General features: G+C 47.8%; 1 protein-coding gene across 4 annotated transcripts in view; it reads right to left on the bottom strand.

The window, feature by feature from the left end:
• The window catches only part of CWC27 (CWC27 spliceosome associated cyclophilin), a 229,332-nt gene that overhangs the window by 73,688 nt on the left and 132,436 nt on the right, over positions 1-23,208 (bottom strand). For all 4 annotated transcript variants that reach the window (XM_073344054.2, XM_073344053.2, XM_073344051.2 and 1 more), the window contains one exon: positions 10,264-10,364. In XM_073344054.2, the coding sequence (XP_073200155.2) occupies positions 10,264-10,364 (101 nt within the window). The remainder of the gene's footprint in view (positions 1-10,263; positions 10,365-23,208) is intronic.

The following is a 23,208-nucleotide window of genomic DNA, read 5'->3' as shown; positions in this document are numbered from 1 at the left end:
CTTTGTACCAAGCTCTGAGATGATAGACTCCGATGCACTGGGGATGGAGGGTGGGTCATGTAAGGGACATATGCAATACATCTTGAAGAACAACAGTTACAAGAAGGTGACTCATTTTTCTTCGAGTGATTTTGCATATGTCCATTATTAGGTGACTCCCAAGAAGTTTCCATTTGAGGTGGGTTAAGAGTCTCATTGTAAGAAGAACTACAGAACTACTTTTTTACATTCTCATCTTCCTTTAATGAGGTAGTAATCACATAATATCTAGCAAAGGTGTGGGCCATGTTGCTGTTCTGCACATGTCCCACAACAGAGACATTTCCCACCAAACCATAGAGGCTGAATGTGCTTGTGATAGGTATGACAATATCCTGGGCAAATCTTATGGAGTTAAGTTAAACTACTAAATTAAGTTTAATATTTTTAGAGTTCATTATATTGTAAATGCAAATGTCTGTATACTATTGTTGGATTTTATATAGCTTCTTTAAGGAGCAAGGATTAATGCAATCTCTGTGAGATAATGAGAACTTCAAAAGACTATGCTGAACAATATAGCAGACACAATTGATCTTTTATGACAATATGTGTGAAGTGGAATTTGTAGGTAGTACGGGGGAAGAGGAGATTGCAAAACCTCACCTACAAACTCATCCTTTGAAGCTTTGACCTGAGGAGGGAGCCTTTTGTCTGATGATCACTTGTTACACGAGGACAGTTCAAAGATTCAATCTGAATTCTCCAGGGACCAATAGACTTAAAAAGGACTATTGAATAAATAGGCTTAGTTTAAGATGACACAGACTCTTCTTGCTGATCCAGCAAATGGACAGGACTTCTGGTCCACAAAGGGCTGCAATATTAGGGAAGCATTGGAAAGAGCTGGGCTACTGAGGCCCCATAAGATAGCATTCTAGTTCTAAGCTGAGGCTGTTATGAACTTGTGATCACAAAAGGCCACACGGGAGGACAGGTTTGAAGGACTTACTTGCCAGAGCCCAAGTTGAAGCTAGTTGGGTGGATCTCTGGAAAGCTTAATAGCATGCATGTAGATTATTTTATTGTTTATAGTATGTTTTCTCTGTAATGCTTTTAAATATGCTCGCACAGGAAGTGCTGTGTGGTAACTTACAACTGTTGGCTATTAGTTTCAGAAAAGAAGGCAAGAGAAGCCTACTTAGGGAGCTTGTCTTTTGTGGGAATAACACAGTGAAGGCAGGGAATTGGTAGAGCCTGGAAATACAAGAGTCAGGAGGGAGAGAGAGGTAGGTCTCCATCCAAGAAAGGCAATACCTAGGAAGCCAGAAACCTGAGAGTGAATGCCCTTGCTGTACCACTAAGGGGAAATTCAGGAGCAGTTGCCCTGAACTGTGACAGTGTTCTGGTTGGATACACAGAGCTTTTCTGAATGCCCTTGATCTTGTAACACATGACAAAACAACTGGTCCACTTGGACAGTCTTTGCACTGTTACAGGATGCCCCTTCATTTGTTCCACAAAAAAAACATTGTTCTTTCCAGATAAAAAACTAGTACTCGGCAAACATCCAAATTGTGAAGCTTTTGTTCATCTTTATGAGAATGTGCTTTTGGAAAGAAGACCATAAAATATATTGATTGATTGAGGTGGAAATCAGATACTGCTTTGGAAAGAAACATAGGGTATAGCCTGTGCTGTACCTTCCCCTAGTAAAAACCATGTATGAAGGATCAGTCACCAGAGCATGCAGCTTCTCGCTGAGGTGATGGCTATTAGAAAGGAAAACTTTGCTGAGATGTGTAACAACCAGCTGGTGGCCAGTGGTTCAAAAGGGGGACCCATAAGGGCTGAGTTCAAATCCCACTGTGGAGCAGGGACAATCTTTCCAGGCCTTTAAGGAATATGATGGTCATAGAGTTAGAAAATACAGTCTAATCCATAACACAAGGATGAAAACACCAAAATTGCAGCCAGATGCACGTTGATAGAGCTGAATGCCAAACCTGATTCTGATGAATGTAACAAAATAATCCAATATCTTTTTGAATTATAGATTGCATAGGAGACACATTGTGGGTAGCCATCTAGATAGAGAACTGCTTCTACTTACTAAAGATAAGTAGCCCCGGTGGATAGTTCCCTACCATTAAGTAGGACATTCTGCACTGCTTCCAAAAAGTGTGCCGCCTCTAGTGTTATTCACTGAGAAACCAGGCTGTGAGGTGTAGTGACCGAAGGTTTGGGTGCAACATCTGCCCATGATTCTGGGATACCAGGTCCTTCTCTAAAGGCAGGACTAAGGGTTCACTGATGGACAACCTGTGCAGGCCAAGAACCACAGCTATGTTGCCCAGGCTAGTGCTTTCTCTAGCACACACACAGGCAGGGCCACACCAAACTGCAGAACAAAACACACGCTGAGATCAGTTCTGGGAAGGCTCAGCTTAAGGGACTTGCCCCAGCACTCAGGTGTCCACCTCCCTTGGAGTGAAGACCCAAAGATATATTATGAAATCTGTCTCCTCCCTCAATATGAAGGAAGGTTTGCATGGCCTCTTACCCGCCACCCCCTTCAATTATGAATTGTACACATGGGGTTATGCTATAAATAAGAACACACGGGAAGGGAGGGTGAGTGGGCATTAATAGCATGTGCATATAAGCTCACAGTACAAATTACTACTGGGCACTGATTAACCTAGGTTCATAGCAAATCTTATCACAGATCTCTAAAGGTCACCTGGGGTATATAAAGATCCAAATCTTAACCCATTGTTTTCACAAGTATAAGCTGCTAAGTAAACTGCACAGAGATAAAAAGCCTAAAAAAGCTGCTCAATTATTGGTGTTATGTTAACTTTGTGATTTGATTATTGATTGTGCTCATGCAAAGATGTGACCAATTGCTGGATCTTAAATTATTTTTTTAACTAATTCTAATATGTATTACTGTTAACTCCTTGATTTGACTAATGATGTACACTGTAATCAATCCAGTTTTCATGTTGTTTAGTACTTCAGGGAAATGTAAGAAATTAGTTAACATTTTAATTGTTTATGCTCTTAAATAAAAGTTATAAAAATCCACCAAATTGGTTTTCACTGACCAAATAGCAATAAGATAAAAGCAACATTAGCTATAGGGACTTGAATTAAATATTAATAGAGCATTTGACTCAAGTCTTGGAAACCCTACTGTTGTTATTACAGTAGGCACAGAGCAAGCCTTCTGTCCCCAGAAAGGAGAAAAGTATCTGAGAGGGACTTGAGACTGTGGCCTGCCCTTGAATAGAGAAGGGAGCATTTCCTCTTTTTGGTTCATCCACCAATTCAGGGATGATAGAACCTTATCTTAGATGCATACTAGTGTGTCCAGATGCATCTGAGGGTGGTACAGTAACTTGAGATGCAGGCTGGCATGGAGGGTAGGGTGTCACATAAATACACACTGCCATATGCCCCAGGAGCCTGAGGGAATTCTTCACTGGGGTTCAGAGATGGTCCTTGAAAGATGCATAGAGGTTTCATAAAGCTAGAAGCCTCAGAGCAGCAGAAAAGCTCTGGCTAGGGTTGAGTCCAGGACTGCCCTGATAAAATGTATTCTCTGGAGGATTGTGGGGATCAATTTCTCTTTGTTCACTGCCAGACTTAAGCATGAAAATACATGAAACATTCAATGGATATTTCTTTCTTCTGGCTGATGAGAGTGAAACACTGCTTTTCATAGGATGAAAACCCTCATCAGAGATGAGAGGCTGTGGTTTTCTCCTTCTACAAGCCTATGGAAGGTGCTGTAACCAGGGTGGATTGACACATGGAAACATGCACCCCTCAAGTCATGGGCAGCATACCAATCTCCCAGATCTAACAAAGGGATAGTAGTTGTGAGGGAAACCATATGGAAACACACCTTCGTGATGTTCTTGTTCAATTTCCAAAGGTCCAAAATGAGCCCAACACCTCTTCTTGCTTTGGGTATTAGGAAGTAGCAGAAGTAGAACCCTCTGCCCTGGTACTGAGGGGGCACTTCTTCTCTGGCTTCCAAAGAACGTAGAGTCTGCTCTTCTTGTCTTAGTGCAGACTCATGAGATGGGTTCCTGATGAGGGACAGGGAAGGCGGATGTGAAGGGTGGAGAACACAGGAACTGCAGGGCATATCCCCGATTCTACCATGCTTAGTATCCACTTGTCTGAAGTGATGGCCTGCCATGAACTTAGCAAATGTGACAATCTGCCCCTAAAGAAGGAATGATTTTCAGTGACATCCAGTATGGTCATTATGCTGTCCTTAATGGGGGAGTTAAACAGCCTGCTATGTGGCACATGGTGGAAACACTAGAGGTGAATGGCTGGGGTCTCCTCTTTTCCTACTTGTGCTCACACCTATACCAATCCGCCTCTCTAGGTATGTAAAACTGCTGCCTCAGAAGAAATTGAGAGCAAAATTTTGTTCTTTTCATGACTGGTGTAAAGAGACCTAGGGATTTCAGCACTACCCTTGAATCTTTAGCGCATGCGTAGCTTTGTCTGTCTTTGAGAAAAATAATGCCCAGCCCTCAAAGGGGAGCTCTTCAGTGGTGTGTTTTACCTAAGATTCCCCAGTGACTGAAGCCATGATGAGCGGCGCCTGGTTACTGACATTGCCATGACAGGCAGCTGCATCTGCCGCAGCCAGAGAAGCCTACAGCACAAACATTGGAACCAGCTGACCTTCCACAAGAAGAGACTGGAATTGAATGTTGGAGTCATCTGGCAGCTTGCTGAGGAATCTGGCCAACTCATCCCAACTGGAAAAATTATAATAGGCCAAAAGGGCTTGATGATTCACAATGAATAGCTGTAAGCCTGCAGCTGAATCTTCCTGCCAAAAAGGTCCATTTTTTTGTATTCTTGTTTTTGGGAGACACTTTTGCTCTTTCTTGGCAATGTATTTCATTTGCTGCTCCCACTGCCAGTGAGCCTAAAACTATTCGTGCCCTTGCAGAGGAACTTGGTATTGGCATTCTCTGTGCTTTGCCACTGGTGCAATAAATGATGGGGTTTGTCATATGGGTTTTATAGGCTGCATAACTGCACCATTTATAGGGAGAGCAACTTTCCCTGACACAGCTAGGTGTAAAATGTGCATGAGTTTGTGGGGATTTTTCTCCAAAAACTCTGTATCCCTAGAGATGTAGCCATCCTTTTCAGCAGCATCTGGTAGGACTTAAAATCATCTGGTACCAGAGAAGATGATTTTCATACTAGGGCCTCACCTGGTGAAGAGGACAATGCGATCAGAGGAGGCAGGTTAGAACCCACCTGAAGCTGGACTTTCACTATTGACGCTGGAGGACTGTCTGAAGCCGGCAGCAAACATTGCTGACCCTCGGTGTCTGACAGAACCTCAGTACTGACATCAAGTGGTCTATTGGTACTGCATTGAGAAACTTCCTCCATCAGGGATTTGTTTCTGTTGTGTACTGGTTGCCAGGTACGGACTTTGGATGGTCTTTTGGTATCAGGGAGACTTCCCTCCTTAGGAATTGATTTCTGTAGTACAGAGGCTCTAGATGCTGGAGGCATTCCCCACAGTAACCAGTAGGACCAATGATAGGACTAGTGTGGTGCCAAAGGACAATTGTTTCTAGACCAAAAAATTCCATTCAGATGACATCAGGGGCTTCCAAGCTATTGGTACCATGCGCTGCAGCAGAGTAGTTACTGTTAGTCTTGGAGCTGGCACTGAGATTGCTGGAAGTAGTACCAGAAGTTGCTGGTGCCATAAAAGATCCTGATGTGGGAGTCAATGTATGCACCACATGTGACAGGTCTGGCAGGGCACTGTCAGCCTGAATAATCAGCAAGGCTGGTACTGAGAGGCTTAGGAGATCCTTCACAGCTGTGTATGCCTCTGAGGCAATCACTATTGAAATGAGCCTGTGCCTGGCTTGGAACAGAGGTGAGGGCTCCAACATCTGTGCCAAGAAAGTAGTCTGTCTTGACGGCCCTGGAGTCAACAGCTCTGACCTCGTCAAGCCACTAGTATATGGCTGTGACAGATATAATATCCTGCAATATCCTGGACAAACCTTATGGGATTAAGTTAAACCTTACTGAATCAAATATTTTAGGAGTCCACTGTATTAAAACTACAAAAGTTTATGTACTATAATAGGATTGTATGGAATTTCTTTAGGAGAAAAACCATCTCTGGTAACTATTAGGAACGCCGGAGGACTTTTTGGGACAATACGTGTGAAATGAATTTCCTAGGAGAAACTTGGGTGAAGGGAATGCAAACGACCCACCTCCGAATCCATCTTTTTGAAGCTGAACCTTGAGCAGAAAACCACTCTCTGGCTGATTACCTATTCACGGTCTCTTCAAAGCCCCAAACTGGATAAATGAATGACTTACAGAATCATGAGGGCTCTTGTTATGAGCAAAGGGTGTTATGAACCTGAATCTATGAAAACACTTGGGTGGGGGTTTTTGAAGGACTGCTCACATGCCAGAACTGATGTTGGAGTTGGGGTGATCTCTGGTAAGCTTATTAACACACATGTAGGTTCTTTTATTGTTTCTAAGGTGTTTTCTCTTCAATGCTTTCACCTTAAGACTATAACGTGCTTTCTTAGAAAGAGCTGTGTGGTAACTTACCCTGTGGCAATTACACTGTGTACCATCTCTGAAGAGAAGGCAAATGAGGGCTCCTTACGCAGCCTGTCTTTTGCTGCAGGTTTCACAGTATAGTCAGGGGACTGTACAGCTTGGAAATGCCCAGTCAGAAGGAAGAGAGATGGGTGTCCTCAAGAGAGCCAATGGCTGGGGAGCTGGAAGCCTAGAGTGGGGGCCCTTGCTGTACCTTAGGGGAGAAATACAGGTGCAGTTGTCCTGAAATGTGACAGCAGCTCCAGGGAGGAGTAGGCTGAAGGGCATGTACTACTTTTGATACCTGAGTGGCTAGCCTCCGAGGTTGAGTCCCCCCACACCAAGGACTCTGATGTGGAAGTCATTCTCTGCTTTGGCAGTTGCGGATGTCCCAAGCATTTGTGCCTCTTTGAGGTATGGCAAAGAGGATCTCTTCCCATCTCTATCCTCAGATAAGGCCAGGAGAGCACTCCTGGAGAGGAAGGAACTCTCTCTTGTTGAGAGTACCAATGGCCTGCAAGAGGAAAAACCTGGATTGTTCTCTCTGCTCCTTAGTTCTTGTCTTGGGAAATCAAACACCTGTCCCTGATGTGACCCTCACCTAAGCACTTCAGGATATGAGAGTGAGGGCCAGTCACCAGCATCAGTTTGTGACTCTTGGAGAAGAGTTTGAAGCCAGGGGACATTGGAATAGTCTCCCACAGCACCAGGCAGAGTCCACTGCTACCAACAATGGATATTATGGTGTGCACGCCCAGTGATGAGCTGCCAAAATCTTAACAATGGGTTTCCTCCTCACCCCACGAGGGGGTCGTTGCCCACCCCTGCCCCCCGGGACTCCTGCCCCATCCAACTCCCCCATGTTCCTTGACGCCCCCCCAGGACCCCTGTCTCATCCACCCCCCTCCCCTGTCCCCGACTGCCCCCAGAACCAGGCAGGAGGGTCTTGTGGGCCACCATAGTGGGTGCCCACCCCACCCCTAAGAGCCAGAGCACCTGCCGGGGGGCGAGGTGGGGAGTCCCGGCAGTGCTTACTTGGGGCAGCTCCCAGGAAGCATCCGGCAGGTCCCTCTGGCTCCTAGGGGCAGGGGAGCATAGCTGGGGGGGAACAGGGGGAGCTGCCACTCCCCCACTGATCACATCAAAAGTGGCGCCTTAGGCGCCGACTCCCTGGGTGCTCCGGGACTGGAGCGCCCATGGGGAAAATTCGGTAGGCAGCTCCCCATGCCCGGCCCCAGCTCACCTCCGCTCCGCCTCCTCCCCTGAACCCACTGCCCCGATCTGCTTTTCCGTGCACCCTCCCCCCGGCTTCCCGCGAATCAGCTGTTCGGCAGCAAGCTGGGGAGGGCAGAGAAGCAGGCCATGGCTTCCCACTCAGGCCGAAGGTGGCGGAGGTGAGCTGGGGCGGGGAGTGGTTCCCCTGCGCGCCCCCCAGGGTTTCCTGCTGCGGCGCGGGCGGCCCTCCTCACGCCCCCCGGCCCCAGCTCACCTCGGCCTCCCTGGGCCTGAGCGGGAAGCCGCTGCTGGCTTCTCAGCTTGCCCCGGCTTCCCGCATGAACAGCTGATTCGCGGGAAGCCGCGGGGAGGGGGCAGAAGCAGAGCGGGGCGGCGCGTTCAGGGGAGAAGGCGGAGCGGAGGTGAGCTGGGGCCGGGGGTGGGGCGGGGAGCTGCCGGTGCTTTTTTTCCCCTTGGGAGTCGGCGCCTAAGGCGCCACTTTTGGCCGGTTAAATTTAAAAGCCCTTTTAGAACCGGTTGTCCCTCGTGGAACAACCGGTTCTAAAAGGGCTTCTAAATTTAACAACCGGTTCTAGCGAACCGGTGCAAACCGGCTCCAGCTCACCACTGTGCACGCCCCATTACAGCCCTCCCTTGTGCCAAAGCATGATGTTTCAGGAATCTGCATCTCTAGTGCCACTTGCAGAACATCTGTCTTTGTGCACTATTCACCCCTCTAACTGAAACACATCTGAAGTCCAACCTCTTTGGGACAACGAAAGCTCGAACTATTAATCAAAGTCTCTCAACAAATCTACCTCTCTCTGGTCTCTGTCTTCAATCTCCTTACGCTATTCTGGAGTCTTCTCCTCCAGCTCTGAAGCTGAGTACTGGCTCCTCAGAATGAGTCTCTCTGAAGGCTCTGCTCTTTTACAGATTCTGGCTCAGGCTTCTTCACTGGAGTCCCTTTGGGTTCTCCTTTTCAGACTGAGCCCTCTCCCCTTTTATGAGGAATGGGTATCTGTTTAGTTATCACCTGATGTCTTCCAGTCCCACCCATCTGGTTGAGAAACAAGTAATCAGGTACATATGACACCTGTCATAATTAATTAGCTATTAAACCCTTTCCAGCCTGTGATTGGGTTACAGTGGACAATTGGCAAAGAAAAAGAAAAGAAGGACAAAAGAAAGAGCTCAAAGACCTGAAAATGAGTACCAACTGACAACAAGAATAACTGACAACAAGAAACTAACTAAAAATGGTTTGTTTGCTGAAGGAACAAACAGACGGCATGCTTTGACCACCAGCCATGGTCAGTAAGAAGGAACTGAAGGATGGGTGGGGAGGCTCCATTCTTTATATCCTCGGCTCAGAGCACAAGAATACTAGGGTAGAGGTGAGCCCCCCAGTACAGGTACTACTAAAGAAAACTCTCCAGCACCTGTGCATAAGATGTACACAACCTAGTCTAATGGACATATGCAATCACTCAAAGAAGAATGAACAGATTCAGGGGTGGCAACGGAACTGGATTCATGTTATATCAAATGTTCTTCCAGTTAAATTTTGCCACAACAGTGGTTTCAGCTCAACAAAATCATTATAGCAAAGAAAAATGTTAAGGATACAACAAAACATATATTTTTCATTAACTTTGCCAGAGCAATCTGTGCAGCTGCAGATATTTTCTATGGTCCCTATTCTGCAAGGTACTTAAGCAATTGATTTTACACATGTGAATAGTCCCACTGAAATCATTAGAAGAATAATAGAATATCAGGGTTGGAAGGGACCTCAGGAGGTCATCTAGTCCAACCCCCTGCTCAAAGCAGGACCAATCCCCAACTAAATCATCCCAGCCAGGGCTTTGTCAAGCCTGATCTTAAAAACCTCAAAGGAAGGAGATTTCACCACCACCCTAGATAATGCATTCCAGTGCTTCACCACCCTCCTAGTGAAAAAGGTTTCCTAATATCCAACCGAAATCTCCTGCACTGCAACTTGAGACCATTACTCCTTGTTCTGTCATTCATAGGAGTTGTAGCAGTTTGAAGTCAATGGAGCTATTAACATGCTTAAAGTTAGGCACCTGCCTATTATCTTGCTGTATTACAGGTTGTAACAGATATATCTTTGTTAGGGAATACAGTAATATAGGGTAACAGCAATGGAAATTTCAGCTGCAGCAGCTCTCCAACCAATGTATATCATGGAACAAACATACAAATAAATTTGTTTGATACAGTACAGAATGCCATTTTATTTATACACTTGTATACTTTTGTTGCTCCTATTGTAAATTTTTAAGGAATATTTTTTTTTCCTATTTTTTCTTACAGAGTATCCAATTCAGCAATCTGGTTTAAATTCATCCACATGAAACCCAATAATCCTAGATGTTGAAGATGAGAAACTAACTAAAACATGCTTACCTTCCTCTTTTTCTTTTGATTTTGTAGAATTTTCTTCTCTCTTTTGCTTTGCTTCTAGTAGTTCACGTTTCAGCTGGCGTACTTCTTTGCGTAGTTCTTCACTGCAAAGAGAACAATATTTACATGAGTCTAATCTTCTAAGAATGTAAAGCCACTCAGGAGAAACAGAGTCAAAGCTAATGGGCAGTAAATCTCTGATGTAAACAAAGGGAATGTATTGCCTCACTCTTGTTAAGTTTGGTATGAAGAACTTGGCTTAAAAGTCAATTGGAACGTTAAAAAAGCTCTTCTTTACATTAGCAAAGAGGACAAAAGAATATGATAAATGGTTTCTTTTCAGAGCCCATTAGAAATATGTCAAACGCACGAGACAACCAGAACAGGGACCCTGCATTTATACTTTGATTCATTAATTTAACATTGTATCATCCATAATACTTTACTACAAGAACCACACTTAAAGGAAATAAAAAGCAGAGGGATCTCAAAACAAACATAACGTTATCTTGTGAAATGCAATTTACTGAAGTGATAATTCTTCCAATCTAAGATTTCATATATGGACAGCAAATGGAGTTGATGAAGCTGCATAAATATGATCCAATACCAGATTAAGTATTTTTAAAACTATATTTTGAGCGTTATGAACTTTACAAAACAATGAACATCTGAAAAAGGTAGAATGGAGAAAACCAAAAGGAATGAGACAGAACTTACATTAACACTGAGTGATGAGTTTGTTTTGTTAGTTTATAATATGTTTTAAATGTTTTCTGCTGAACTTCCGTATTATGATCAGAATACTACTTGTTTTCTTTCAATTGCTTTTTCTAGGGCAATTGTTTCTTTGGCTCGTCAATTATTAATAAAATTATATAGATGAATTACTGACTGTCCAAAGCTATCCCCCAAAAGTGTTTGTTCAATTCTTGCAAAAGACAATCACACTGTATGAAGAGATTGAGTTCCAAAATGAAGTCTGGTTAGTGATAGAAAAAGTGTGAAAGCCATGATTACTGATCATTATTTCAAGCTTTTTTGGTATTCTAATTTATATATTCTCTGTTTTGCTTTTTAAGTTGTAACTGATTTAGTGCTCATGAAAGTGACTGAATAGCAACACTGGCTAGAGCCGAGCATAATGCAGGAATGTGCTGTGCAAGCTTCCCCCCACAGTTCTGTCAGTGCACTTTAATTCTGATCTGTAATACCCTTGTTATTCCAGTCCTGGGCCTCTCGAGTCAAAACTTGGAATTATGTGCTGATTAATTCTTTTAATTTTTATTTTTAATCATATGTGTGAATGGGATGCTTGTGAAAAGCAGCCGAATAACTAGAATATGAAATCACTGATTTATTTACAGAAAAGGTATAGCATGGCCAGGAACAGTGCAAACTCTGCCTTATTGTTTGAAGGGACCACTTAGGGTTAGAGGACAGTCTCATCTCTATGCTCATTCAATCCTTCACTTCTGTAAGATACTTCTGTTATTTCACTTTGCTAACAGGTGCAGGAACACTTCAAGTAGCAGCAGGTTAATTCTTGCTGACTCACTTAGGCTTTTAATATTTACTCTGAATATAAAGGAGATTGACATATCCCCTAGAGAGAAAGCTTAGATCTGGGATGGACAGACCAAGGAAGGACCCCTAAGTCAGCTAAAACCGGGCCATCTTTAATAACGCCAGCAATCACTTCCTCCCCAGGGGCAGCTTCACACGATTTGCCATCTGGAGGTTCATCCACAGGACCTGGCTCAACTGCGTCCCACTGAACGGAGCTGTCTGCCATGGGAATCAGGACAAGCGATGCAGGAAGTATGGCTACACCAAGGAGATGCTACCCCACATCCTGTGTAGCTGCAAGCCCCATTCGAGAGCTTGGCAGCTGCGACACAACGTCATCCACGATCGCCTGGCCAGAGCCATCCCACCACCTGTGGGAAGGTTGCCATAAACTCCACCATCCCCGGAATCAACAGCCAACTGCAACCGGACACGGTCATCACCAATGAGGACTGGAAGAAGATCATCATGGTGGACGTCACAGTGCCCTTCGAGAACAGGACCCCGGCCTTCCATAATGCCCGAGCTCGAAAGGTAGAGAAATATGCCCCTCGGGCCAAAATCTTGAGAGCAAAGGGTTACCAGGTCCAGACACATGCACTGATTGTTGGAGCCTTAGGCGCATGGGACCCCAGTAATGAGCAAGTTCTGAGAGAATGCGGAATCGGTCAACTCTACGCTTGGCTGATGCGGCAACTCATAGTGTCAGACGCAATCAGGTGCGTCGAGGGACGGCTACATAGAACACATCACCAATATTGGCAATAGCAGGGGGGGATGAGCTGGAGTGCCGATGAGAAGTGCAGTCTGGAAAGTAACAAATACTTTCTTCATGGATTGTATTTTCTAAATAGACAACCAACCTAATTCTCAATTACTGAGGGACAATCTCCACTCATTGATATATTTTGCTTTCCACAACCAAATCTCTGTACAACTTTTCATGAGTGATGCACCCGAGTATTCGGATTCCAATATCTAAACTGTATTGTTAAATCTACTCACCTAAATTTGGGTTATTGCTGATTATGTACTTACTAAGCACTATACACAGATGCACAGACACTGTTTTCCCAACCTATGTATTATATAATTTTTTTAACATTAGCTTTAATAAAAATTTTAAATTTGTGATCTCGACACTGTTTACTGGAAATTGGACAGAGACCAACATATTTCACATAGATCACCATGTAGCCAACTGGTAAGAATTTGCCTGACTACTGACCAGGGCTACATTTTAATCAGCTTCTAAAGGTGAAGAGTAGGTTTGTGATGTGCAAAAACATGGATTAGGATGAGCCTAAACAACTTAGTTTTTCACTTATAACCTGTGATAATGAAGGGGGGGGGGGGGAGAGTAAGATCCCTTTTATGGACCCAGCCAGCCAGTTAGCTATAAAATCCCTCTTAGTAGCTGTTCTCTACTTGCTATACCTGTAAAGGGTTTAAAAAAACGTGAGTGGGCACCTGGCCAAAAGAGCCAATGGGAAGGTTAAAACTTTTTAAAATTAAAACAAGACTTCACCTTTGTCTGTCTGTTGTTGTTCTCCAGAGAGAGGGAACAGAGCTGTGATGCTGTAAGAAGCTTGGGGACAGGTATGAAAAATCATCAGATCACACCTAGACACTACTCATTTGAAAACCCAGATATGTAAGTACATCAGGAAATGTCTTGGAAGACGTGATTAGTTTTATCTCTTTTTTATTTCTTTATGGCTTGTGAACTCCTCTGTGCTAACCCCAAATGCTTTTGTTTTGCTTGTAACCTATAAACTGGACTCAAGAATGTTATTCTTGATGCTTAATCTTTGTAAGTTTTTTTTTAAAAAAACTAGCAATACCCTGAATTTCCACATGTATTTTCTTTCTTTTTGTTTTTAATAAAATTTATCTTTTTAAGAACACGATTGGATTTTTGTGTCTTAAGAGTTTTGTGCATGTTGTTTAATTAGCTGGAGGCAACAGCTGATTTCCTTTGTTTTTCTTTCTCAGCTCTTCCCCGGAAGAGGGGTGAAAGGGCTTGAGGGTATGCGACAAGAAGGAATTCCCAAGTGTGCCTTCCTTAGTTCTCAAAGGGGTTTTGCACTTGAGTGGTGGCAGCATCTACCCATCCAAGGTCAGAGAAAAACTGTAACCTTGGGAGTTTAATACAAGCCTGGAGTGGCGAGTATTAATTTTTAGAGTCCTTGCGGGCCCCCACCTTTGGCACTTCAGCCTTGACATAACCAAAGTCTGTATTTGAACCCAAGTCATTCTTTCATCTCAAAATGCTAAACCTTCAAGAAAACATATTGAGTCCATGCTTTTATCAAGACTTAGACCTCCACTCAATTTAAAAAAAAAAATCCTTAAAGTTCCTTAAAACTTCTCAAAACATTTCAGACTCAACTGTAGTTGTGTTGAGGACACAAGCTCTCCTACATGGGTTTTTCCCACATACTGGCTAGGAACACCGTCTGGATAGGAACTTCCACTCAGACACACTACTAGCTGATGTGATGGCAACCAGGAATGCCCCCTTCCACAACAAATACAGAAGGAAGCAAGTTGCCAACAGTTCGAAAGGGGGCACCATTAGTCTGGAGAGGACCAGATTAACGTCCCATGCAGGCACAGGTTGTCAAGTCTGTGGATATAACCTTTCCAGGCCCTTGAGGAAACGCCCTACCATGGGGTTGGCGAACATGGAACGCCTCATCTCTCCCTGGCGGAAGGCCGAGATAGCAGTGAGGTGTACCCGGATGGATGACCCTGCCAGGCCCTGTTGTTTCAGGTGAAGGAGGTGCTCCAGGACAAGTGGTATATGCGCTTGGAGCGGAGGTGTGTGATGCTGGGCACACCAACAAGTAAACCTCTTCTACTTAACTAGATAAGTGGCCCTGGTGGATGGTTTTCTGCTGCTGAGCAGAAAAAATGGTTACTCACTTCTCGTAACTGTTGTTCTTCGAGATGCATTTTTCATGTCCATTCCAATCAGGTGTACGCATGCATGGTGGCCGGAAGCAGCATCCGCTGGGCTGGGCTGGGCTGGGCTCCCCCTGGAGTAGCACCTTCGTGGCGTTCAATATAGATCCCTGCCGACCCGCCACCCCTTCAGTTCCTTCTAGCTAGCTACTCTGAAAGAGGGGTAGGAGGATGGGTATTGGAATGCACATGAACACCATCTCAAAGAACAATAGTTACGAGAAGTGAGTATCCGTTTTTTCTTCTTCAAGTGCTTGTTCATGTCCATTCCAACCAGGTGACTCTCAAGCCAAGTTCAGGAGGTGGGGTCGGAGCTGTCCACTGATTGGAGTACTGCTCGTCTGAAGGCTGCATCGTCTCTGGCCTGCTGGGTAACTGCATAATGTGCGTCAAAAGTGTGTATGGAGGACCACGTCGCCGCTCTGCAGGTTTCCTGGTTAGGAACCTGAGCCAGGAATGCTGTAGATGAAGCCTGTGCAGTGATCGGAGGTGCGGGAACATCTGCCAGGTTTTAGCACTCACTGATTCAGGACACTATCCTTGACAAGATGCATTGGGATGAAACAGACTGTCTTTTCATTCTGTCCGCCACTGCCACAAACAACTGGACTGATTTTCTGAACCGTTTTGTTCTCTTGATGTAAAAGGCCAGCGCCCTGCGGACACCAAGAGAGTGGAGTCTCTGCTCCCTGCCACTGGAATATGGCTTATGGTAGAATACCAGGAGAAAGATATCCTGATGTCAAACTGCGATACAACCTTCAGGAGGAAAGCAGGGTGAAGCCTGAGCTGAACCTTGTCCTTGCCCGGGTGGAAGGCCGAGTTGGCAGCTAAGTGCACCCTTACAAAATACAACGAGAGACCCTCCTGCTTCAGATGGAGGAGATAGTCCAGAATGTGCGGCACTGAAGCTAGCATGGGGGCGAATGGTGCTGCGCCGACCAGACTGAAAATCTCTTCCACTTGGCAAGGTACATGGCTCTCGTAGAGGGTTTCCTACTGCCAAGGAGGACCTGTCTAATCTGGTATGACCAGGAAAGCTCCAACAATTTAACCATGGAGCTTCCATGCCGTGAGATAGAGTGACTGCAGATTTGGGTGTTGGAAGATGTTCATGATCTTGTGTGAGAAGGTCCGCGGAGACCAGCAAGGTAATCAGGGCTCCCACAGACATGTCTAGGAGGGATGTGTATCAGTGCAGACAGGGCCAGGCTGGTGCTATCAGTATGACCCAAGCTCGATCTCTGTGGATCTTGAGCAGCACCTTGTGAATGAGTGGTATCGGTGGAAAGGCGTATAGGGTAGAACCTGCCCAATGGAGGAGAAATGCATTTGTGCTGGAGCCCAGGCTGTGATTCTGGAAGGAGCAGAACTGCTGGCACTTCCTGTTGCGTTGCATGGCGAAGAGGTCTATCAGGGGAAACCGCCACCTCTGGAAGATTGAAATTGTGACGTCTGGGCGAAGGGACCACTCGTGGCTATGGAACAACCTGCTGAGGTGGTCTGCCAGCTCATTCTCTACCCCGGGGAAGTACGATGCCTGCTGGTGAATTGAATGTTCTACACAGAAGTCCCACAGCATGAGGGCTTTCTGGCACAAGGGAGAGGAGTGTGCACCCCCATTTGTTGATATAGAACATTGCTGTTGTATTGTCCGTCATGACTGATACACATTGTCCGGTTAGGTCAGGACAGAATGTCTGACATGCTAGGCGCACCACTCTTAGCTCTCTGACATTGATGTGGAGACCCAGATCTGCTTGCAACTAGAGGCCTTGAGTTCTGTGGTGTCCCAGATGAGCTCCCCAGCCCAAGTCTGATGCGTCTGTCACCAATGACAGAGATGGCTGTGGGGCAGCAAAGGGGAACCCTGAACACACCTCCTGAGCATCGATCCACCACCTGAGGGAGTCGAGAACCAGGCAAGGCAGGGTAACGATCCTGTCCAAGCTGTCCCGGGCTGGGCGATACACTGACATGAGCCACAACTGGAGGGGTCAAAGCCTGAGTCTGGCATGCTGCACCATGTAGATACAGGCAGCCATGTGCCCAAGCAGTTTCAGGCAGTTTCTAGCTGTAGTGGTGGGGAACTGCATGACACCTCGGATTATGTCGCTGAGGGACTGAAACCTTGCCTGTGGCAGGTATGCCCTGGCTTGGGTCGAGTCCAGCATTATGCCTCTGAACTCTATCCTCTGGACAGGAGACAGAGTCGATTTTGCTTTGTTTAGGAGTAGACCCAGGCTGTTGAAGGTGGCTCCGATAAATGTGACCTGAGCTTCCACTTGGGTCCTAGAGTGGCCTTTGATCAGCCAGTTGTCGAGGTACTGAAACACCTGTACCTGGTGCCTCCGCAAGAACGCAGCAACGACTGCCATACACTTGGTGAAGGCTCAAGGTGCTGCTGACAGGACAAATGGGAGGACAATAAATTGATAGTGGGTACCGTTGACCACAAACCTGAGGTACTTCCTGTGGGGCTGACTGATTGAGATGTGAAAGTACACGTCCTTCAAGTCGAGGATGGCACATTAGTCTAGTGAGGGGATGATGAAGGCCAAGGAGACCATGCAGAACTTGAGTTTCTTTACGAACTTGTTGAGTTCTCGCATGTCCAGGATAAGCCTGAGGCCGCCTTTGGCTTTTGGTATTATGAAATACTGAGAATAGAAGTCTTCGCCCCTGTGCTCCTGAGGAACCTCCTCCACTGCCCCTAGCAATAGGATCAACTGCACCTCCTGCATGAGGAGTTGCTCGTGAGAAGGGTCCCTGGAGAGGGACTGGGAAAGGGGGTGGTAGGGCAAGAGGACACAGAATTGGATGAAGTATCCCCTCCACCGTGTGGAGCACCCAGTGGTCCAAAGTGATACAGGACCATGCACGATAGAAAGAGGACAGCTGAGAAGAAAAGGTAAGGCAGGGTAGATCCAGTCTATGATGTGGTGTGCTGTCCTCTAACACACTTTCAAAAGGCCAGTTTGGGACCAGAGGGCAGCTTGGTCTGGCTAGAACCCTGGCCACTCCTGTTTCTCCTCCGAGAACCATCGGTTCTGCTGATGGAATCTCGGAGGAGGTTGCGGTCGGAAGTGTCTCCGCTGTGTGGCGGGAGTGTGCAGGACCGACTTGAAGGTGGCTCGTGAGTCTTTCAGACTGTGTAACCCCTTGTCTGTCTTTTCAGAGAAACGAGTCTCACCCTCAAATGGGAGGTCCTGAATAGTTTGCTGGATCTTGTAAGGGAGCCCCGAGACTTGGAGCCAGGAGCCCCTCCTCATGGCTACCTCAGTCACCATGAAACTAGTGGCGGCATCTGCAGCATCCAATGCGGCTTAGAGGGAAGCCCAGGAGACTAGCTTCCCCTCTTCCTCCAAGGCCAAGAACTCAGTTCGGTAGTCCGAAGAGAGGAGCTGTGTAAATTTAGCCATCGCCGCACAGGTGTTATATGAGTACCTGCGGACGATGGCTTGTTGGTTCAAGATATGGAGCTGCAGACCCCCTGTAGAATAGATCTTTCTCCGAACAAGGTCTAGACTCTTAGCCTCCCTGTTTTTTGTGGAGAGCCCTTGGAAGCCCTGTCTCTCATGCTGGTTAGCAGTGTACACAACAAGAGAGTCAGGGGTGGGAGGGAATATAAATGTTTGAACCCTCTGGAGGGCATGAAATAAGGCCTCTCATTGCATTTGGCAGTGGGTGGCAAGGAAGCTGGGGTCTGCCACAGGGTCTTGGTACTGTCCACAATCGTTTTAATGAGTGGTAGGGCAATACGGGGAAGGTCCTGAGGGGGAGAGGCTGTCCACCATGGGATCAGCCTCCTCGACTACCTCCTCGGCCTTAATGCCCAGACCCTGAGCAGCCCTACGCAGTAACTGCTGCGGCACCCTGTTGTCCTTGAGTGCTGGGACTACGGCTGTACCCGCCAATTCTTCATCAGGTGACAATGAAGAGGAAGCGCTCATATGGAGCAGATGCTGCCTGCCATCCATCCCCAAGGGGTCCCTCAACTCTCGGGGCAATGTCGGTGCCAATGGTGCGCTCGACAGTGCTGGGGCTGCAGATGCTGAACCAAGTGTTGGTGCCGTCATCAGTACGATGGGAGGAACCATCAACAGAGCTGGTGCTGATCCCCTTGTCTGTGCCAATGAAGACAGAGGGCCCGTCGCTGGCATCGGCGTCTGCGCCACAGTCAATGTTGACAACGGTGCAGGCGTGGAAATCAGGCGCGTCAACGGTGCTGAGGACGTTGCCAAGGGCAGCACCAGGGTTGTGCCAAATCCGGTGTCAACGATGGTGCCACTATCAGAGGCATTGGTGTATGGGCAGGTGCCGAGGGAAGCTGCGCAGCCGATGGTGGGATGAATGTGGCAGAGGCCACAGAAGACGCAGCAGAACGGTGACCTTGGCTCCCTCCTTGGCGAAAAGTCCAGGGGGTCTGGAAGGGCCACTGTGGTGGGTTGTGCCACTGCGGAGGCCATGCCTGAGGCTCCCTCCAGTCTCTCCTGGACTTCTAACTATGGCTCCTACTTCTCCTGGAGCGATAGGGGTCGGACTTGACTCCGAGGTCTCCGAGACTGAAGATCATCGAGGAGCCGAGCTTCAGTGCCTCGAGAGCTTGGGGAGTGGGTAGGTTCTCTGTACGAGTGAGCCGGTGCTGAGGGACATGGAGAAGGGGAGCGCCTGGACATTATAGCCGGCTTCCCTCTTGACTGCACCAGAGGGGCAGGTGGGTCAGCCAGTGCTCGAGGTTCTTCCCTTCTCGGTGGGGGAGAATGGCGCCATACGGTGCAGGAGATCCCAAGCAGCTTGGTAAGCCTCCGACGTCGAAGGGAGCTGTAACTGCTGTGTAGGGACTGGTGACTGTGGGGGACCCAGACTCAACTGCCTCGCCTAGGCAGGAGTCGACGCACTATCAGTAGGGGATCCGGAGCAGTGGCCCACCTAGGGTCTCATTTCTCTGGATTTAGCCGGAGTTGAGCAGCTGTCCGGCTTCTTTTTCTTCTGAGGCACCAGCAAGTGGGATGGGTGCCTGCTCTCAGCTGGGCCTCGTGAGGTGCCGTGTCGATGCAGAGCATCCCGGGACAAGTCCTTTCTTGGTGCCGAGCTTGATAACGGTGCCGGGGCACTCCGTGTAGAGGACGACGCATTAGGAGCCAGGTCCCCTGAGCCCAGGGGCGAGTGGAAGCATACAGCTGCCTCCATGAGGATCACATTAAGCCACTGTTCCCTTTCTTTAAGGGTTCTAGGGCAGAACTCACAGCAGATCTTACAGCGATCCTTTTGGTGGCCCTCCCCGGGCACCGTAAACATGAAGAGTGTGGATTGCTCTTTGGCATGTGCTTTGTACAGGGCACACAGTTTTTAAACCCCAGGGACCGTGGCATACCACTGCTCCAAGGAGGCGGAATGCGGGGAGGGGGGACCCCCAACAACTGTATACTAAGAACTGTAATACTAATAATGATACTAAGATAACTATATACAGGTAACTATAGAATGCGCTTGCTAAGCAAGGGCTATAGGAAGTTCCAGCCAACCGTCACTGGAGGTAAGAAGGAACTGAAGTGGTGCCCGACTATATATTGAGCATCATGAAGGCGCGACTCCAGGGGGGTGCCCAGACCGGCCCGACGGATGCTTCTATGGGAAAAATCTATCATCCACCATGCACATTCGCGTGCACACACACACCCACACCCATAATTGGAATGGACATGAACAAGCACTCGAAGAACCACCTCCCTTACTGGTTCCGAGCACAGAAGCTCCCTTGGTCTTAACCATGGATCACTTGATGATCACCTGTCTGTTCATTCCCTTTGGGGCACCTGGCATTGGCCACTGTCAGAGGACAGGATACTGGGCTTGATGGACCTTTGGTCTGACCCAGTATGGGTGTTCTTATGTTCCAAGCTGTGAGATGGAGGGACTGGAGGTCTTGGTGGTGAAGGCGACCATGGTTCTGGGTGATCAGAAAGTGTTAGCAGGATCGGGGTGTCCACAGACAGCTCCTGAAGCGTGGTTACCGATGTTAGCGTGGCCATGCTGGGGCCAACGTGCCTGGTCTCTGTGGATCTTGAGCAGTACCTTGTGTACGAGTGGTACTGGTGGAAAGGCATACATGAGGCGGTCCCCCCAGGGTAGCATTAACACGTCCGAGATCGAGCCCTTGCTGTGTTTCTGGAAGGAGCAGAACATTGGGGACTTTCTGTTGCTCTAGGTGGCAAACAGATCTACCTGGGGAAACCCCCACCTTTGGAAAATGGAATGTATGACATCTGGACAGATGGACCATTTGTGGTTGCAGACCGACCTGCTAAGGGGATCTGCTAGTTCGTTCTGCACTCCCAGGAGATAAGATGCCTCCAGATGAATGGAGTGGGCTATGCAGAACTCCCATAGCTGGAGGGCTTCCCGACCAGTGGCGTAGCTAGGTGGAGCGAACAGGGGCAGCGGACATAAAAAAAGGTGCCACCCGCTTGTACTCACCAGGCGGCGCTCTGGGTCCTCAGCGGCACTGAAGGCCCCTGCTGCTGAAATGCTGCCGAGGAGGACCCAGAGCGAGTGAAGGCCCCTGCTGAGCCAGAGCGCGTGAAGGCCCCCCGCCACAGAAGCCCTGGAGCACTGCCAGGTGAGTAAAAATTTAAAAAGGCGCCTATAAATTAAACAGGTGCCACTTGTGCTCAGAGGGGGAGAGGCCGCTCCCCCCGCTTCCCTTCTGGCTATGCTACTGTTCCTGACATTGGGGGAGGAATGTGCTCTGCCCTGTTTGTTGATGTAAAACATGGCAGTGGTGTTATTGGTCATCATTGCCACACACTGGCCTTGTAATTGGGACTGGAAGGTCTGGCAGGCTAGTCGCACCGCTTTGAGTTCCTTGACATTGATATGGAGCAAGAGCTCATCCTGCAACCACAGGCCTTGCGTTCGGAGACCTTCCAGATGAGCCCCCCAACCCAGAGCTGACACGTCCACTACTAGGGACAAAGAGGGTTGTGAGCTGTTGAAGGGAACTCCTTCGCAGACTGTTTGAGGGTCGAGCCACCAACAAAGGGACTTGAATACGTGCTCTGGCACCAATACCACTGAGTTCAGGCTGTTGTGCCCTGGGCAATAGGTCAAAGTGAGCCATGCTTGGAGTGGTCTGAGCCTCAATCTGGTATGTCAGACCATGTAAGTGCAGGCTGCCATGTGGCTGAGGAGACTTGTGCATCCCCTTGCTGTTTTGGAGGAGTATCGCCTAAAGCTTTGGATAATGTCTGTCATCACTTGGAATCCGGTCTCTGGCAGGATTGCTCTTGCTTGTACTGAGTCCAGCACCGCCCCAATGAATTCTATTCTTTGGGTCGGTGACAAGGTCGACTTGTTCACATCGAGGAGGAGTCCCAGTCTCTCAAAAGTAGCTCTTATTAGTCAGACTTGAGACTCCACGTGCTCCCTGTAGTGCCCCCGTAAGAGCCAGTCATCAAGCTAGGGATATACCTGTATCTGCCTCCTGCGAAGAAAGGCTGCAACCACCAACATGCACTTGGTGAATGTTTGTTGAACACTCGGGGGACTGTCAATAGACCGAATAGGAGGACCGTGAATTGATAATGTTTGTGGTTGACCACAAACCGCAGAAATCATCTGTGCACAAGCTGAATGGATATGTGAAAATATGCATCCTTCATGTCAAGGGCGGCGTACCAGTCTCCTAGATCCAACAGGGGGATAATCATGTTCAGGGAGACCATGCAGAACTTCAGCTTGACGAAGAACTGGTTGAGTCCTCGCAGGTCTAAAATGGGTTTGAGACCCCCCCTTTGCTTTGGGGATTAGAATCTCCTGCCCCTTAGCTCCTGAAGAACCTCCTCCACTGCCCCTACAGTGAGGAACGACTGCACCTCCTGGATAAGGAGTTGCTGGTGAGAACAGTCCCAAGTGGTGCCAAGGTGAACAGTGCCGTGTCGGAGAAGGTGATCGCCACATCATGGATGGCTTGCATCTAGATGACGCCAGGTGTGGCAACACCAGGGGCTTGTCCCTGATAGCCAGAGGTGGAGAGGCTGTCATCGCTATTAGGTCCATGGCGGCTTCAAAAGCGTCCGAGGTGGAGGGGGACTCCAACTCCTCTACGTGACACTGTCTGTCCAGGGAGTTGCTGGGCGCCGGGCTCAATGGTCCCCTCTGGGGAACTGAAGTCAATGGCGCCGACTCCTGGTCTGTGGGAGCTGAATGCTCCTTTGTGGGATGCACTGCTGTTGTGCTTGGCACTGCCTTCGGCACTGGGGAACAACCCTTTTCCATCTTCTTGTGCTGCACAAGCAGCACGGGTGAGTGCGAGCAGTGCCTGGTTTGCTGCGCCACCTGTGGGGGAGTGCCGGTGCCGAGGGCCTCTCGAATCAGAATCTTTCCTCTGAGCTGTGTCCTACACTGAGG

The sequence above is a fragment of the Lepidochelys kempii genome, chromosome 5 (genome assembly GCF_965140285.1).
Source record: "Lepidochelys kempii isolate rLepKem1 chromosome 5, rLepKem1.hap1, whole genome shotgun sequence".
In the NCBI taxonomy this organism is placed as follows: Eukaryota; Metazoa; Chordata; order Testudines; family Cheloniidae; genus Lepidochelys; species Lepidochelys kempii.
This window is presented reverse-complemented; position numbering and strand designations above follow the sequence as displayed.